This window comes from Prunus avium, chromosome 6, assembly GCF_965620075.1.
Source record: "Prunus avium chromosome 6, drPruAviu1.hap1.1, whole genome shotgun sequence".
In the NCBI taxonomy this organism is placed as follows: Eukaryota; Viridiplantae; Streptophyta; class Magnoliopsida; order Rosales; family Rosaceae; genus Prunus; species Prunus avium.
Genome location: NC_142289.1, coordinates 34,563,717 through 34,577,187, shown reverse-complemented (window position 1 = coordinate 34,577,187; position 13,471 = coordinate 34,563,717). Strand labels below are relative to the sequence as shown.

The 13,471-nt window shown below is 34.7% G+C and overlaps 2 protein-coding genes and 1 long non-coding RNA gene across 4 annotated transcripts; 2 read left to right on the top strand and 1 right to left on the bottom strand.

The window, feature by feature from the left end:
- Positions 1–2,904: 2,904 nt before the first annotated feature.
- On the bottom strand, positions 2,905–3,486 carry LOC148294093 (uncharacterized). Its single transcript, XR_015836768.1, has 3 exons — positions 3,341–3,486; positions 3,176–3,242; positions 2,905–3,086 (listed from the first exon to the last, which is right to left on the bottom strand). It is a non-coding gene; the product is annotated as an uncharacterized LOC148294093 (long non-coding RNA).
- Positions 3,487–6,406: 2,920 nt separating this feature from the next.
- Positions 6,407–9,800, top strand: LOC110769194 (uncharacterized). 2 transcript variants are annotated; one of them, XR_015836333.1, is made up of 3 exons: positions 6,407–6,742; positions 6,929–7,002; positions 9,583–9,800. XR_015836333.1 is itself a non-coding variant. In XM_088254197.1 (2 exons), exon 2 carries the CDS (start codon positions 7,079–7,081, stop codon positions 9,113–9,115), a length of 2,037 nt encoding a protein of 678 aa, XP_088110323.1. In that variant the 5' UTR covers positions 6,410–6,742; positions 6,929–7,078; the 3' UTR covers positions 9,116–9,800. The 2 variants fall into 2 exon arrangements, 1 of the variants encoding a protein (XP_088110323.1); XM_088254197.1 differs by having other exon boundaries at positions 6,410–6,742; positions 6,929–9,800.
- Positions 9,801–10,526: 726 nt separating this feature from the next.
- Positions 10,527–11,206, top strand: LOC110769217 (18.5 kDa class I heat shock protein-like). The gene has a single exon (XM_021973154.2). It carries the CDS (start codon positions 10,636–10,638, stop codon positions 11,110–11,112), a length of 477 nt encoding a protein of 158 aa, XP_021828846.1. The 5' UTR covers positions 10,527–10,635; the 3' UTR covers positions 11,113–11,206.
- Positions 11,207–13,471: the final 2,265 nt, after the last annotated feature.

Here is a 13,471-nt window from a genome sequence, read left to right as displayed (position 1 = left end):
AGCTACCCTCACCACCACCACTCCAACCCCACCCAACAAGCCACTGCCCCAACATCACCCACCCAACAACCACCCTCTCGCCACAAAACTTCTGAAGACACCCCACCTCTCTCTCTTTCTCCTCCCAAGCCCAATCCCGACACCCACACAGTCACCTACTCCGCCAGAACCTTCCCCCTCCCTTGCCCCCTGTTCCGAACCCACCCCTTCTTTCCCAGCATAACTCATCAACCCAAACCCTTCGTCCACTCCTAAAAACACGGATTCCATTTGAAGGAATTTAATTGGGTGAGATGATGAATTTTCGAGGCAGGTAGCTAGGTCATGAGTGTACGAGTACTAAATGATTAATATGAATTTAACTGGTTATTCAAAGTTGCTTGTACGAGTACTAAATGATTAATATGAATTGCTTCCTGCAAAGCCTTAAAAATGGTGTGCTTGAATTCGTTTTCGTTTTTCTAAATAAACTCAAGGTTTGAGTTTTGTACGCATTGCTTGCAATGAATTATAAGCTCTTTGGTTTGTACAGCCACCCGAGATTGGGTTCTGCAGCTTTATTTTGTTCTTGACAAAACATTTATTTATTCACCTGTTCTTTCTTAAGATAACACCAAACAAAGTTTCCATGCAAAGGGAGAAAACAAGAAATTGAATATAGTAAATTGTATTTCTTTCTACTAAATTAGTAAACTATATTATGGTTTAAAACTAAAGCTCCCTAAGATTTAAGCCAATTAGGGAAATCTTGGGAACTAATTCCAAAAAGAATGGCTAAATGCCCCATGCTCACATATCAGGTCAGCTAGACAGACTACTAGACTACTAGTCATGCACCAAGCAAGTAACTGTTCATAAAAACAAAGCGCCTATTACTATGCCCTTCATTAAAACATAGCAATTGCATCAAACAGACACAGCACTAATTTCCCTTGAACTTGTGAAAAGCAGCAAAATTCTTAGTAACAAAATAACGAACAATCCAATTCACAATTTCAGTTTCATTTGTTCCAATAGCAAACACATTTCACCTACTTGAAATCCTCTTAGAAAAATATATTTTGTCAAAATTTAATTGAAGGATCATTAGATGTCTATTGCAAAAACTAACAAAAAAACTTAAAATAATAACCAAAATCTTGTGGGAAAATAACCGACTACCCAAATCGAGCATTCTCATACACAATTAAAATTTTAACGAAAAATCCAAAAACACTTTCTTTTTTGCTCAAAAACCATAAAACAGAGCCTAGCTAAATTCCACATAATCCTGCTCACAAACCATAAAACAAAAACACCGATCAACGACAACAATTTGAAAATCCTAGATGACGAAGAACAAGGTATTTATACCATATTTGACCAAGCAACTAGAAGCAATTCTAAGCAAGGCAAAGAGTCCCACATTGAAATATTGCAAGAAGTGAAGACTCCCTCTCACCTATAAAAGGAGACCACTCTCCACTTAGGAAAAGATCCCCCTTGGTTGGGCTTGATCTTTAGTCTCTTTATATTTGGGCCCAGCTCCTTGTGCAAATGTAAATACACATTGTTATAATAATGAGTATGAGAATATACTTCTCCGTGGACGTAGCCCATTTATTAAGGGTGAACCACGTATATCTTGTCTTATGTATATTTATCGCTTGCCCAAATCCTCACATACTTGGTGATGGTCCTCACTTTCGCCCATCATCTATCACACCTCATCTCTAAGTTGGGCTAAAAAGTGTTGAACCATTTTTTAGCGTCAACACAAGGCATACCAGGCTCGAGGAGGATCTCTTCTGTGGAGACCATGGTGAGCCTGGCACCAACGTCCTCATGCACGGCGTCGCCGAACTTAGGCTAGGAGCGGCGCTCAACGGCGCGCTTACTGAGTCGAGCATTGGCGAGTTTCCGAGTCCGACTCGTGGTCGTGATATTGATCTTATTGCCGTCCTCGTTGAACTTGTACTCTATCACCTTCTTGATCCCGTTCTCGTCGGGCCCAATCACCTGCTTCAGCGGCAAGAGGAAGTCCAGATCGAGATGTGGATTGGCGATTTTTTTTATGAAAAAAAGTTTAGCGGGAGATTGGGGATTTTAGGTTTACAGAGATTTGGGATTTGGGGTTTCGGGATTTTCAGGCAAAGCTTTACGTTGGTCATGCAGATTTTATTAAAAGGAGGACGAAAAAGTAAAACAACACTAAATTTCAAAAAATTTAAAAGAAAAAGAAAGCAAAATTAAATAATAATAAAAAGACAAAATAAGCAGAAGACGTGCTTGGGTAAAAAGAGAGCAGTTAACTGTTAAATTAAGAACATGGCGTGCTGTCCCAACAAAAAAAAAAGAACAAGACGTGCTGAAGAAGAACACTTTAAAAAATTATTAATATAAATAAATAGGAAAAAAAAAAATGACGTTGGAGAAGAAGTAGAAAACGAAGAAGAGCGCCAAAAAAAAAGAAGAGCAGGTTTATTTTTGGATAAGGATAAGAGCAGTTAAAATTAGGTAGAATACGTGTTCAAGAACAAAATCTGTTAAAAAAATTATTGTGAAACAATTTGAATAAAAAGAAAGAAGAGCAGTTAAAACAAATTAAATTAAAAGAAAAAAAAAAAAGGATGAACAATGGTCTGGGGACACGGATGCTAATTGATAGGTAAAGTATACTGTAGGCCTGGGCGCGGATCGGTTTGGACCGGTAGAGGGCTCTTCCGTTAACCAAACCAAAGACTTCGGTAGACCATTTTCTCTTCCGTTAACCAAACCAAAGACTTCGGTAGACTTCGGATCGGTTAACCTAACATTCGGTTCGGAACGGATCGGTAGGCCGGTACTACCGTAATAAAAACATAGTAATAAAAATACAATTTATAATAATTTCACATGACATAAGTTCTTGAACAAATACACCAAATTATCCTTATAAAATACAAAATCAAATAACTTAATTTTAAAGTTACAAACGAACATTGAAACTACATAATAAAATAGCAAATAACGTTACAAAACAATAAGAAATTAGTTTAAACACTTCAAAGAACCAAAAATTGCAGCATAGAGGCCTAGTAATCTTCAATCCAAATCTGATTTGTGTACTGTAGCCAAAGAAAAACAAAGTTACAGAATAAATATCAAGTACATGGGCATGTTATTTGAGATTAAGAAAGGTTATTAATCACTATACCATTCAATATGTAGTCAAGATGGACTAGCAACCACTTTCTCTTTCATTTGAGAACTAGAATATACCTCTACATCATTAAACAAATTATGAAAGTGAGAAAATAAACATATGTCATATGAATGCAATTGAAAACCAAAAGAAATATAAAAAATTAAAATTACTTACCAGTCTCAATTTTCTCCAAAGCATCATAGAACTCAAGTTCCTCCTTAGTTGGATCCTTGTACAAGGAAAACTCCTCGGCTTTCAACCAATCACTTGTGCAAACTAAGGCCTCCACCATTCTTGGAGTCAAAGAAGCACGAAAAGGATCTACAATTGTACCACCCAAACTAAAAGCAGATTCTGAAGCCACAGTAGAGATTGGAATGCCAAATACATCCTTAGCCATTTGGGATATAACTGGAAACCTTGGACTATTTTCATCCCTTCAAACACAATTAAATTCAGAATATGTGCACAACATCGCACATGTAAACAATCACCACCAAACATAAGTGTCTTGCTCCTGGTCAACCTACCCTTCATATAACTTATCATTTTATCATTAGGAGTAGCATTATCCACAGTAATAGTAAACACTTTTTCTATACCCCAATCATTCAAACAATAATCCAAAAGCTTTCCAATAGTTTCACCCTTATGGTTTGGAATGACACAAAAGCTTATAATCCTTTTGTGCAAGTGCCAATCAACATCAATAAAGTGACTCGTGACAACCATATAATTTATCTTTTGAAGAGATGTCCATGTGTCGGTGGTAATAGACACTCTATGTGATGGGTGACTTAACACACTCTTGAGTTTACCCTTTTCTAATTGAAAAAGGTTCCACACATCTCTAGCAATTGTCCTACGAGATGGTGGATCAAACTTTGGTTGGACTTCTTGCATTAAATCTCTAAACCCCACATTCTCTACATGGCTAAATGGAAGCTCATCACGAATAATCATCCGTGCACATGTAAGTCTAGATCTCTCCTTACTAAAGGACCAACTCGCTATACTACTCTTATCCTCCTTGCCAAATGATAAGAGTTTTTGACTTTTGGCATCTCTAAGTGGAGATGTCCTACATGTAATCTTTAAATGATACCATAAAGAAGAAGTACCATTACGGGAGTCACATCCATAATCTTGCTTACAGTACTTACATATGCACCTAGGTTCATCATCATTTGTACATTCTTCCTTCTTTATCTTATCAAAATGTTCCCACACATTAGACCGAGCTGCAGCTTTTCTTTTTAAGTTATTCTGTGGTGGAAGTGAGGAAATAGCATTTGATGAAATATCCACAGTTTGTGCAGAGGTTGGTGTAGGAGTTGAACTTACGTTTGACATAGGACTAGTAGATGAACTGAAGGTTTTTGCAATTGAAACACAAATTAATTAAATTAAACAAAAAGACATGAGTGATATTACATATAGCTTTCTGCAATTGAAACTAAAGATTAAAGCTAATTGATTCATTCCTTACATTATTTAAATACTAAGATTCCTTGTGCACATTTGAATAGTCAACATATGTTCCAATTCATATAGCTTTAATCATTGTATTTGCCACGTTATGAACCAAAAAAGAAAGAAAAGTTGCAGGTCCTGCAACTTCTCATCTCCTTTTCGTTTTTCTTATTCTTTTTTATGCTGGGCTAAGAAAAAAAAAAATAAATTTTAAAAAGCAAAGTACCTTTTGGAGCGATTGTAGAGATAAGAGAGCGATGGTTGCTGCAGAAATCAGTGTGAAATGATAAAAGTTCTTCTTATGCAAAATACCCTGTGAATAAAAAATTTAAACGATAAGAGTTCTTCTTATGTTGCCTCTGAAATCAATGTGAAATGAGGCTGGGTCTTACAAAATGCTGAGTCAACATACCTGCTCAGAGCGATGAGAGCGATGGTTGTGCGGCTAAGCTAACAGAGAGAAGAGAAAGTTCAGATGTTTGGGGGTTAGAGGACGGCTGGATGAAACTAAAAGATGGAAAGTCAAATTTTAGGGTTAATGCAGGTAGTGTTTTAGTGTTTCGCAGTCTACAATAACTTAATATCCAGCCACTAATAAATAGATACATATATAAGTACTTAAATAATAAAATAATTATAAATATCGGATCGGTACGGATTTCCGTCGGATAAGGGATATTGTTAACCGTTAACCAAACCAAACATTTCGGTACGGATCGGATCGGAATAATTAAAATTAAAAAATAATTATTTAACCAAACCAAACCAAACCGTCGGTACGGTACGGTCGGTACGCGGATAATTCGGATGAGATGCCCACCCCTAGTATACTGTATATACATGGAACTGGATGGCATTTGGATTCTAGCCTGACACACTTTGATTCCTTCTCCCCACCAGACTTCTACGCAGAGGTTAGATCAATTTTGTTTTCTATTAAGCTAATTTAATTCAAGGATCATTAGATGTCTATTACAAAAACTTAAAATACCCAATTCGGATCAACGATTTTACTATATTTCTAAGAATCAATTTTTAATCACAAAATCATAATCATACATAATTAAATTTTTGTCAAAAACATTCCAGAAACACTTATTTTACTGAAACACTGAGCCTAAATAAAACAATAATCCGAAAATTCTAGAAGACGAAGAACAACACCAACATCCTCATGCACAATGTCACGAAGCTTGGGCTAGGAGCGGCGTTCCACGGCACGCTTACTCAATCGAGTGTTGGCGTGTTTCCTAGTCCGAATTGTGGTTGTGATCTTCACCTTATTGCCGTTCTCGTTGAACTTGAACTCTATCACATTCTTGATCCCATTCTCGTCGGGCCCAATCACTTGTTTTAGCAACATGAGGAAGTCTAAATACTCGCTGTCGTCTTCTTTGAGCTCTCCCCATTGAAGCTTCGTCGGTTGGAAGAGGTGAGGAGATTGAGGATTTTAGGTTTATAGATTAGGGCTTTGGGTTTGGGGTGGAGTGTCGAGTGGGAGTTGATTGAGAGTTTCTTTGACCCTTTTACTTTTAGCTGTTGATGTTTTGTTTTTCTAAAACCACGAATAAGATATTTTCAGGGCCGGCCTTGGGCCTGGGCGCCGAGGGCGACGGCAATAGGCCTCTGATTTTTGGGGCCCCAAATTTTTTTTTAAATATTACAGGAGCCCATGTTTTAAATAAATTTAAAAAAAAAAAAAAACACACATATTCTTATTTCCAGCTTCCAAAGCGATATTTCCTATTTCCAACACGCTACCTCTTTTCTCATAAAAAAACTTTTCAGTATCCAAAAGATCTTTCCCTTTCCCAATTAACGTCTTCTCCTCTCTTTTCTCATTAAAAACTTTAGACTTTTCAGCATCCAAAAGATCTTTCCCTTTCCCAACGTGTTCTCCTCTCTCTTTTCTCATAAAAAAACTTTTCAGCATCCAAAAGCTCTCTTTAATATATTATTTCCAGTTTTTCTCTCATCCCTCTTTTATCTTTGTCTTTGAATTGATCTATCCATCCAAAGAAAGATTTGTAGATTTCTTTCTTCTACACTACACGATTTCTGTACAGAAGAAAGACCCTGAAAGATTATCTGAGTGAGGATGAGGTTCGTCAATAATAACCCTATATTTGAATTCTTTCCATTATCTTTATACATATTTTTTTTTATATTGAATTGTATGTTTTTAGGATTTGAATTCTACAGATTTGAATTCTTTAGGATGAGGTCGTCAATTATACAAATTTGAATTCTTTATACATATCCTTATACATATTTTTTATATCATTGCAGATGTGCAATATAGATCAATTGAAGTTAAAGCTCTGCAAGATTCAAGCTTTTTATACAACTTAAGCATAAACCAGGTTGTGTTTGGTGTGGTGTGTTTATTTTGTTCATTTGTTGTCTGTCACTTTCTAGATTTAAGAGTTGCAGTAAAAAATGATTAGGAAGTATGAATCTGGAAGTCAAAAAAGAAATAAAATGAAAAAAATAGAAAAAATGATTCAAACTCAAAGAGGAGCTCTTGATAAGTTTTTTAAAACTAGTTCTTCAATTGAAGATCCATCTAATGAATTAGTTCATGAATCACAACAACCAATTGGTCAGGAAGAAGAAATGATAGGAAATGAAGAGGTTGATGCCCTCATTGAGAATGAAAATAATCAAGAAGAAATGAGAGAGAATGCTTTGAATATCTATGATCCAAGAATTTGGGATAACATTGATAACAAAACGAAGGATATTTTAGTAGAAAAGGGTCCTGTAAGAGAAAGTAATCTCAAGTTTCCTGTGGATGGGCTCTCTAGGCATTTTTCATACTCTTATTATACAAGAAAGTTATCAAATGGGGAGGGTCAAGATAGAAAATGGCTAGTGTACTCAAAAGATGTGGACAAAGTATATTGTTTTTGTTGTAAGTTGTTTAAATCTGTGAAAATGAAAAGTTTGTTGGCAAATGAAGGGCTTAATGACTGGAAACGTTTAAGTGAGAGGCTTAAACAACATGAAACTAGTAGTGAGCATATCAATAACATGAGAACTTGGATTGACATGCAAATTAGATTGAAAAAGAATGAAACAATTGATAAAGAGCTACTAGTGCAAATGAAAAAAGAGAAGGAACATTGGAAATTGGTTTTAGTAAGAATAATTTCTGTTGTGAGATGTCTTGCTAAAAGAAATTTAGCTTTTCGTGGAGAGAATGAGAAAATTTACCAAGATAATAATGGTAACTTTTTGGGGCTGCTTGAATTAATTGCAGAATTTGATTTAGTATTGCAAGAGCATTTTAGACGTTTTCAAAATAATGAGATTCATTGTCACTATCTTAGTCATAAAATTCAAAATGAGTTTATTGGTATGTTAGGCTCCAAGGTTAGAAGTGCTATAATTGAAAAAATCAAAGAGGCAAAATATTTTTCTGTAATACTTGATTGTACTCCGGATGTAAGTAACCATGAGCAAATGACTTTAATAATTCGATGTGTAGATGTGTCAAATGCTCCCATAAAGGTAGAAGAATATTTTTTAGAGTTCTTAAAAGTGGATGATACATCTGGATGTGGGCTTTTTAATGAGTTACAGGTTGTATTAAAGCGTCTTGAACTTGATATTAATAATGTAAGGGGCCAAGGTTATGATAATGGAGCTAACATGAAGGGGAAAAACAATGGTGTGCAAACAAGGTTTCTAAAAATAAATCCTAGGGCATTTTATATGCCATGTGCTTGTCATTCTCTTAATTTAACAGTTTGTGATATGGCAAACTCTTGTGTTAAAGCTGTGTCATTTTTTGGTGTTGTGCAACGCATGTATACTCTATTTGCTAGTTCTACAAAGAGGTGGAAAAATTTTCAAGATCATGTCCATGGATTAACTCTTAAACCATTGTCAACAACAAGATGGGAAAGTCATATTAATAGTGTTAAAGCCATAATAACCCAAACTGATGATATAAGAGAAGCTCTGTTTGAATTGTCTAGGGTTAGTGAAGATGCAAAATCAAAGAGTGAAGCTGAATCTTTAGCTACACATGAACTTGAAAATTTTGAATTTTTGTTGGGCATGAGTATATGGCATAACATTTTGAAAAAAATTGACTTGGTTAGCCAAAAATTGCAATCTGGAGATATGCAAATTGATGTTGCAATACTACACTTGAAGGGGCTGGTCTCTTATTTTGTGGACTATAGGGAAAATGGGTTCACATTGGCCCTACTTTCTGCTAAAGAGATTGCATCAAAGATGGAAATTGACCCTATATTTCCTGAAAAACGTCAAAGTCGAAGAAAAAAACAATTTGATGAAAATGACCATAAAGAGATATTTCAATATGCTGAAGAATCTTTTAGGGTTAATTATTTTCTTGTTGTAGTTGATGCTGCAATTTCTTCTTTGAGGAGTAGGTTTGAACAATTAGAAATATTTGAAGGCATTTTTGGTTTTTGTTTGATCCTAAGAATTTATTTCAAATGAATTATATTAGATTGCGTGAATGTTGTAGAAATCTTGAAGTTGCTTTAACACATGATAATGAATCTGATATTAATGCTGATGATTTGTTTTCTGAATTGGAAGTGTTACAAATGTATTTACCGAAAGAGACAAAGACAGCCATTGAAGTTCTTGAGTTTGTAAAAGTTGTGGATTGTTTTCCAAATGTCTCAATTGCTTATAGAATTATATTGACTCTGCCTGTAACTGTGGCATCTGCAGAAAGAAGTTTTTCAAAATTGAAATTGATAAAATCTTATTTGCGATCAACTATGTCACAAGAAAGGTTAAATGGATTGGCAATCTTATGTATTGAAAAGAATATGTTGGGAAATATTGATTTTGAAGAGGTTATTGATGATTTTGCTTCTCAAAATGCTAGAAGATCAAGAATTTTTCAGTGATTGTTTGTATTTTTAATGTTACAGCTTTTGTTTTTTGATTTGTAGATGATAGAGTGGAGGTCAAAGCTGCTGTTTGTGTACAATTGAGCCACTTGAGAACTAAGCCCTATTGAAGAGCCACTAAGCCATTTAAGATCTTTTGTTTTGTTTTGTTGAATTGAAGTTAAATATGATTTTTGTTGTTTATGGATCATGTACTTCTGGTTTTTTGTTGTTGTTAGTTGAATGAAATTATTCTATTTAAGCAGGTTGTTTATGGATCATGTACTTTTGGTTTTTTTTGTTGTTAGTTGAATGAAATTATTCTATTTAAGCAGGTTGTTTATGGATCATGTACTTTTCAGGCTTAATCGTTTTATGGGGCTTTGCCATAAAAAGAAAAATGAATGAGCAAATTAAAAATAAAACATATATACTAAGGGCCTCATTTAATTTTTGGCCATGGGCCACCAAAATGTCAGGGCCGGCCCTGGATATTTTCAACCTCCTTCAAACTTAAACATGATATTGTTAATTTCTTCCAATCTCTCATATAAAATTACACTGTCCCATGAATATGAATCTAAAATCATGCATAAGTGAGTTAAATGATTTTAGTGTTTCTTACAAAAACATTCAAGTTATTATGAAAACGAAAAATAATAGAGCAACCATATATAAACTTCTCCTTTAAATGATGAAAACCGAATTTTTTTCATTGTTATTCACTATCATATTAACGATATGTTAGCAATTCCACATATTGTATGAAGTCTCTCACAAACATGGTGTGACGATGGATGAGATTTTATTTCACTATTGTAATTTTGATAGCTCCGAACATTAAAAGAAAATAGAAAAACTACACGTCAGCCCATAATAAAATATATTAGGCCCACTTTCTCAACAGTTCTAGAAAGTTCGAGCAAAAAAAAATCACAAAACCGTTTTTCAAGGCCCAGTTTTCACTAGAAAGTTCTTGGGCTGCTTACAAATAAGCAACCAAGCCTCCGCAATTCTCCAACCTTTGAAGCGAAGCGGCAAATTCCGAATTCGATACTCAAACTTTCTCATCATCCCAAACAAAACCAAGAGACCAAGAGTTTCAACCAATTCACAATGTCGATCATCCCAAGCTTCAGACGAAGCAGCATTTCCGATCCTTTCTCCCTCAATCTCTGGGACCCCTTCAAGGATTTCCCATTCCCTTCCTCCTCATCACTTTCCACATTCCCTGAATTTTCCCGGGAAAATTCAGCTTTCCTGAACACCAGAATTGATTGGAAGGAGACCCCGGAAGCACACGTGTTCAAGGCGGACCTTCCAGGGCTGAAGAAAGAAGAGGTGAAGGTGGAGGTTGAAGACGACAGGGTGCTTCAGATCAGTGGAGAGAGGAATGTGGAGAAGGAGGACAAGAACGACACGTGGCACAGGGTGGAGCGCAGCAGCGGCAAGTTCCTGAGGAGGTTTCAGCTTCCGGAGAATGCGAAGGTAGACGAGATTAAGGCTGCAATGGAGAATGGGGTTCTGAGCGTCACTGTTTCCAAAGCAGAGGTGAAAAAGGCCGATGTCAAAGCCATTGAAATCTCTGGTTAATTAATTGAGAAATGAACATTATACGAGTACCAAATTCAATATGATTTTGTGTGATGAATGTTGATATTAATAAAATAAGCGGTTTCTTGTAAAATTACGAATTGTGTGTTTTTAATTTGATATATCGAATCTAAACTTTGTGTCATGTTACAATTTAACACCTCTGATTTTATAATTTTCCAAAGAAAGAAATAAAAAAGGTAGTCGGCAGGATTCGAACCTGCGCGGGCAACACATTTTTATAATTGAACACCTCTGATTATGCATACGATACAAGTTTTTCTCATGGTATTTTTAACATTTATTTATTATCTAAATATAAGAATTTCATTAAGATAAGGTCACTATCAAAATAATCATTTAGCCAAACTTGACCCTCTTCTTGTAACTCATAATGAGTTAGCACATTTGCCATCTTATTGCAACAATATAGATGTCAAAATAATGTTTCTAAATATGATCATAAAACCAACCAAATCAATTAAAGAATTTGAGGATCCATTTCATTCAGACTCAAACTTTACTAAAACAAAAGTCATTGTAGATGGTATTGTTAGTTTCTTCCAATGTCTCATATAAAATTACATTGTCCCATTAATATTTAAATGATAAAATACTTAAATTCAATATTTTCAATCCAAAAATACTTTATAAAATACCCACAATAACTCTTCACTATAATATTATTTGTCACCAAAATAATAATATAATATTGAAATTTTCAGGTTATTACACATTTTTCTTACAAAAACATTCAAGTTGTTAAGAAAACGAAAAATAATAGAGCAATTCATCCACACACACTTCTCCTTTAAATGATAAAAACCAAAGTTTTTCGTTGTTGTTATTTTAACCATATGTGAGCAATTCCACATAAAAATGGTGTGACGACTGATGATGAGATTTTATTTAACTATTGTAAATTTGATAGAGTCGAAATTTTTTTTTTTATAAAAAAAAATCTGCATTTGAGCGAATAATATTTCGGAGGCCCACTTTCTCAACAGTCCTAGAAAGTTCGAAAAAAAAAAAAATTCACAAAACCCATTTTGAAGGCCCAGTCTTTACTGAAAACGTCTTGGGCTTCTTATAAATACGCAATCCGTAATATAATATCCAAACCTTTGAAGTTGAAGCGAAGCGGGAAATTAGATCAGTAACACTTGAATTGGAAACTCAAACTTTCTCATCATCCAAACAAACCCAAGATCCCAGAGTTTTCATCAATTTACAATACAATGTCGATCACCCCAAGCTTTCGACGAAGCAGCATTTTCGACCCCTTCAAGGATTTCCCAGTTCCTTCTTCCTCATCACTTTCCACAGCAAAATTCAGCTTTACTGAACACCAGAATCGACTGGGAGGAGACCCCGGAAGCCCACGTGTTCAAGGCAGACCTCCCGGGGCTGAAGAAAGAAGAGATGAATGTGGAGGTTGAAGACGACAGGATACTTCAGATCAGCGGGGAGAAGAACGTAGAGAAGGAAGACAAGAACGACAAGTGGCAGAGAGTCGAGCGCAGCAGCGGCTATAATATTTCTTTTTGAAAAATTAGGAAAAACCGAGTATAGGCCATTTCTTTAAATTTTTTTAAAAAAAAAATCCACGTATAGCCGAACGGCTATACTATTTCTTTGAAAAAAAATGAAAACAACCGCGTATAGCCGGGCGGCTATACTATTTAAAAAAAAAAATGGAAACAACCACGTATAGCCGCGCGGCTACACTATTTCTTTTTAAAAAATTGGAAACAACCATGTATAGCCGCGCGGCTATACTATTCCTTTTTTAAAAAAAATTGGAAAACACGGGTATAACCGTTCGGCTATATTATTTCTTTCTAAAACAATTAAAAACTGAGTATAGCCGCCGGCTATACTATTTAATATAAAAAAATTGCGAAAAAGGACCCTCCGCATTAGTTGATACTTTATAGATACCAATAAAATATGTACATGTTTTATTTGGCAAATTACAACTTAAAAGTTCGGTCACTATAAAATATTTTAATATGATTTATTTAATATATATTATTTATATTCAATAATATGTGATAATTATGTGTATAATACGTTAATTTTGTGTGTATTATTGAAAATTTTGTAAAAAATACGAGTAGTATACGTTTGCATTTTAAAAAACGTGAATTTTACCGAGTCTTTAAAACATGTACAAAACACGAATATATTATTGAAATATAGGTATCTATGTGTATAATACAGTATTAAACGTGAAATTGCTAAATTCTTTATACTGGTAATAGCTCTAAACTACTCTTATCTATAAACGAAAATAGGGGAAAAATATAAAAAAAAAAAAGAGGATCCAGTATATATATATATGTAAAGAGTATAACCG

Coding starts and splice junctions, on each gene's coding strand:
- LOC110769194 (XM_088254197.1), top strand. CDS start 7,079: ATGATTAGGAAGTATGAATCTGGAAGTCAAAAAAGAAATAAAATGAAA.
- LOC110769217 (XM_021973154.2), top strand. CDS start 10,636: ATGTCGATCATCCCAAGCTTCAGACGAAGCAGCATTTCCGATCCTTTC.